Source organism: Limulus polyphemus, unplaced genomic scaffold (assembly GCF_000517525.1).
Source record: "Limulus polyphemus unplaced genomic scaffold, Limulus_polyphemus-2.1.2 Scaffold687, whole genome shotgun sequence".
Taxonomy (NCBI): domain Eukaryota; kingdom Metazoa; phylum Arthropoda; class Merostomata; order Xiphosura; family Limulidae; genus Limulus; species Limulus polyphemus.
This window is the reverse complement of record NW_013666297.1, coordinates 29,032-33,022: the sequence shown is the minus strand read 5'-3', so window position 1 is coordinate 33,022 and position 3,991 is coordinate 29,032. Positions and strand designations below refer to the sequence as shown.

Genomic DNA, 3,991 nt, shown 5'->3' with positions numbered 1-3,991 from the left:
TTTACTGTTATTTAGTTTGGTTCAAATCCTACAAAATCTTCATTGCTTTCGCTGTAATTTATTTTTTTTATTATTTAGGGAGCATTATAAATAGTTATGTTTTTAAAAGAAAAAAAACTACTGTTGTTATAAATAACACATTCAATTGAACTAAACCATGCATGCCTATTTAAATATATTTACACATAGCTTGTGTATATCATATATTTATATATATATATATTATTCATACCTTCCGTGTATAGGACGCAAGCAGATTTTGACATCAAATTTTGGGGTAAAAAAGTGTCTTGTACACCGAAAAGTACAGTAATACAGCTAACTTAGTATTATATTCCAACTAGATGTATAAAAAGTCACAAAACAAAAACTTATGATCAGAATGCATTAATTCATTAGGTAGGCACAGTTGAAGTTAGAAATATTCTGGCCATAATCCTAATAATATCTCACAAAGCTCAATCAGCCTAAGATTTAGGATTGTCCTAACATATAGTTATACCAGTGCAAAATAATCATACTAATAAATAAATCTAATTAAACATAATATACATTAACATTTCAATCACTACTGCTAATGAAACTAACATTAAAGACAAAACAGTAAAAATTAGATCATCATTATTACAAAATCTCTAATCTTATAAACAATGTATTTTTAGTAAAAAGAAAAAGGACTTTAGGTCATATATATAGAAGTATTAAGTATGAGCCTCACTCAATAATTCATATTTGGATCAGATATAATTTTTCTCTAGAATATTAAAAGTTAGTTTACAAGTAAGATTTACAAACTGCATATTATCACTTCAGCACACAATACATGACAGTAGAATTTAGCTTTTAAAAATGAATCTAAAGCTGATAAATCCCTAGTTTTATTAGATATTAAACAAGTTCAGCTGTTTATGTTTTCCTTTTACTTTGTTCTTCAGTTATAACTGGTTCTTATATAACAACCTCAATTTTCTTTGATGTAATAATTGAAATCCTTACAATCATCAGCATTATTTACAGTAAATTAGTTAGCCATGAAAATAAATCATCTGTAATGCCACAATATTTTACTTGACTTGAGAAGAATCAGACTTAAAATAATAATAGTAAAAAATTCATGACCTAATCAAACCTGCTGATTTTATAAAATCTCACTGAATTAAAAACATGAGTAGAATCTGAATTTTTCTTACATGTACTTATGTATCACTGTTGAGGTCTTATTTTTATCTAAGTCTTCATATTTTTAATGTTTTCTTATGTGGGTTTGAAAAATCTTGAAATATATAATAATAATAATAATAAAACTTTTATACTAACAGTAGGCTGGACTGTTTAAATCCCTGCATGACTGTGTTACATCAGAGTATATGTCAACTTTAGATGAAGTAGAAGGAACACAGAGTACACCTAAACTAGCAGATGAGACAGACATTTCGATGTTGTTGTGGGTAGAATCTGGATGGTTCTCATTGCTCATTGTTGGGCAGTTCGTAACCTCTTCAATACGTACAGTAGCACCACATCTCTCAGAATCTGAAGTATATACTTCAAGTTATATATTAATGTCCATCACTCAAGTAGTAAACAAGGTGTATCCCAAAAGTTTCTATAATTCATTGTGATTTCTTATGACACAAAAGATAAACTTGTTGAACAACAAAAGCATATAATCCTTATATAAATATATTAAAAATAATGAGTCTCAAGGTGTTACTTATAACAATTATATAGGGAGACTGTACAGGAAAGGCTAAATTAACTGTGTTTTTTAAAATTAATTATTACTGTTGTCATTAACTTACAGCTATTTACAATCAATATGATGCACCTTTATTAACTGAAAATGATCTAATATCATTGACAATATTTTCTGATACCTGTGCTGACTCTCTACTTTCACTAAAGCTTTTTAAAGTAACTGAAAACTTAACAGAACTAAAAACTGGACACTTAAAAACAAAAATAAAAAAAGAGCATAAAGTTGGTGAACTAGTTTTGTTCCAACCAATTCCATAAGTATGTGTATTTAATAGATTTTTTTTTACTAAATGACTCAAAAATGGGTAAGATTTTTTTTAAATGTTCATTAAACATAAAGTATCCTTGCTACATGTTTCCTAATACACTACTTAATCCATAAGATTAAAAAATAAATACCAGAAATATAATATATCTTTTCTTGAATTTAGAATTCTGTGACAACCTGTAAGCAGAGAGAAATCCAAGTAACTAAAAAGTTCCTTGAAAGACAATTACAAAAGGTTTGAAGTAAAGAGCTCTAAATGTGCTTACTTCCTGAATCAGGGAGATGAGAAGCAGATGAATCTATTTGCTCTTCATAGTTGTTTGTACTGTCAACCACATCCTGCAATATGAAATTACTGTTGACATTCTGTGAATGAGAATAAATTCACTAGCTTATGTAACTGTGACAGTAAACAATTTCTAATGCCTCTGCTTTTAACAATATCCATAAATAAAAAATCTGAAATAAAATGAATGTGATAGATACTTTTCAGTTTTGAAATATGATGATGTTGTAGCACAAAGCTACACAATAGGCTACCTATGCTCTGTCCACTGTGGGGAATCAAACCTCAGATTTTAGCATCTGAAGACTAAGTTTACTGCTGGCCCACTATAGGACTTGAAATTTGACACAGCCTCTTCAAAACATATAGATATAGATAACTTACAAGTCATGATCATTTCCCCCTGATTACAACAACTTTCTTCATAATCTTAAGTTGTTTTTACTTAGTTGATTCCGAGTCATTATTCACTGATGATAGGATAGAACAAATTGTGGATACAGCATGAAATGGAAGAAAGTTCATCTGAAGCCATAGATGGCTGAGAAGTAAACATTTTCAGTTTTTGTTTACGTGTGTGTCAGTTTAACTTTAGTAAGCAGCAGGAGAAAGAACTAGAAGGACACAAAATTGAACCTGAATATTATAATAGGCTGAAATTCAAGGATACTGGCAAATATTGACAAATTATCGATCTAGGAATGCAAATGAACACTCTTCAATTCCAAGATTTTTTGTTATTTATAAATTTCACTGAAGTTTAAACTTATGATTTTCAGGCTTCTTTCTCATAAATATTGAAAATGTGATTAATTAGCCAGTAAATATATATTTACACCTTACTATCAAGACGATCCATTATGTGTGTTAGCATCCATTGCCTAGAGTTAGCAGGCTCAATTACTGTAATTTTTTGTATGGTAATTGGAAACTGATGGTGTACAATGGCTATTTTCTTTTATGATTTACGCCCAAGAGAGATGATTTAAAAAAAGCCTCCAAAATAGGGCATATTTTGATTTTTTTAAATAAACTTTTGGCTTGAACCACCTATAGTTTGCTAGCTAATTTACTGTTTTTTTATTGGTAACTAGAAACTGTCCAATGGTGTATATGGGCTATTTTATCATTTTCACCAAGAGGAAGGATAAAAAGAAACCCTGAAAAATGGCACATTCCCACGTTTTTACAGACTTTTCGCTTTAAATTTAAAGACACAAGTACTTAATCAATTAATTTAGCCAATTACTACTTTTCACAAAGCAGGGTATCCAATTAGCATCTAATGAGGTCATTAGGGATTTGATAACAAAAAAAGGGGATTTTATGCTTCCTTAATGGATAACCTCAGCTATTGAAAATTAAAAACTGACAGTTTAACTTTTATGGAGACTGGATAAAGATATAAGATTCTTTTTAAAATAATCTCTCTACAGACATTATCAGACTGCATACTAATGGTTATACATACAGACATTATCAGACTGCATACTAATGGTTATACATACAGACATTATCAGACTGCATACTAATGGTTATACATACAGCCATTATCAGACTGCATACTAATGGTTATACATACAGCCATTATCAGACTGCATACTAATGGTTATACATACAGCCATTAATACTATACTTACACTAATAACTAATAGGTTATACTAATAAAAGTACTTTAA

The 3,991-nt window shown here is 29.3% G+C and overlaps 1 protein-coding gene across 5 annotated transcripts in view; it reads right to left on the bottom strand.

The window, feature by feature from the left end:
- The window catches only part of LOC106459957 (PR domain zinc finger protein 10-like), an 84,243-nt gene that overhangs the window by 51,656 nt on the left and 28,596 nt on the right, over positions 1-3,991 (bottom strand). For 4 of the 5 annotated variants that reach the window (XM_013919629.2, XM_022386534.1, XM_022386533.1 and 1 more), the window contains 2 exons: positions 2,293-2,392; positions 1,318-1,533 (listed from right to left, as the gene is read on the bottom strand). In XM_013919629.2, the coding sequence (XP_013775083.2) occupies positions 1,318-1,533; positions 2,293-2,392 (316 nt within the window). The remainder of the gene's footprint in view (positions 1-1,317; positions 1,534-2,292; positions 2,393-3,991) is intronic. The other variant, XM_022386536.1, reaches the window with a different exon arrangement.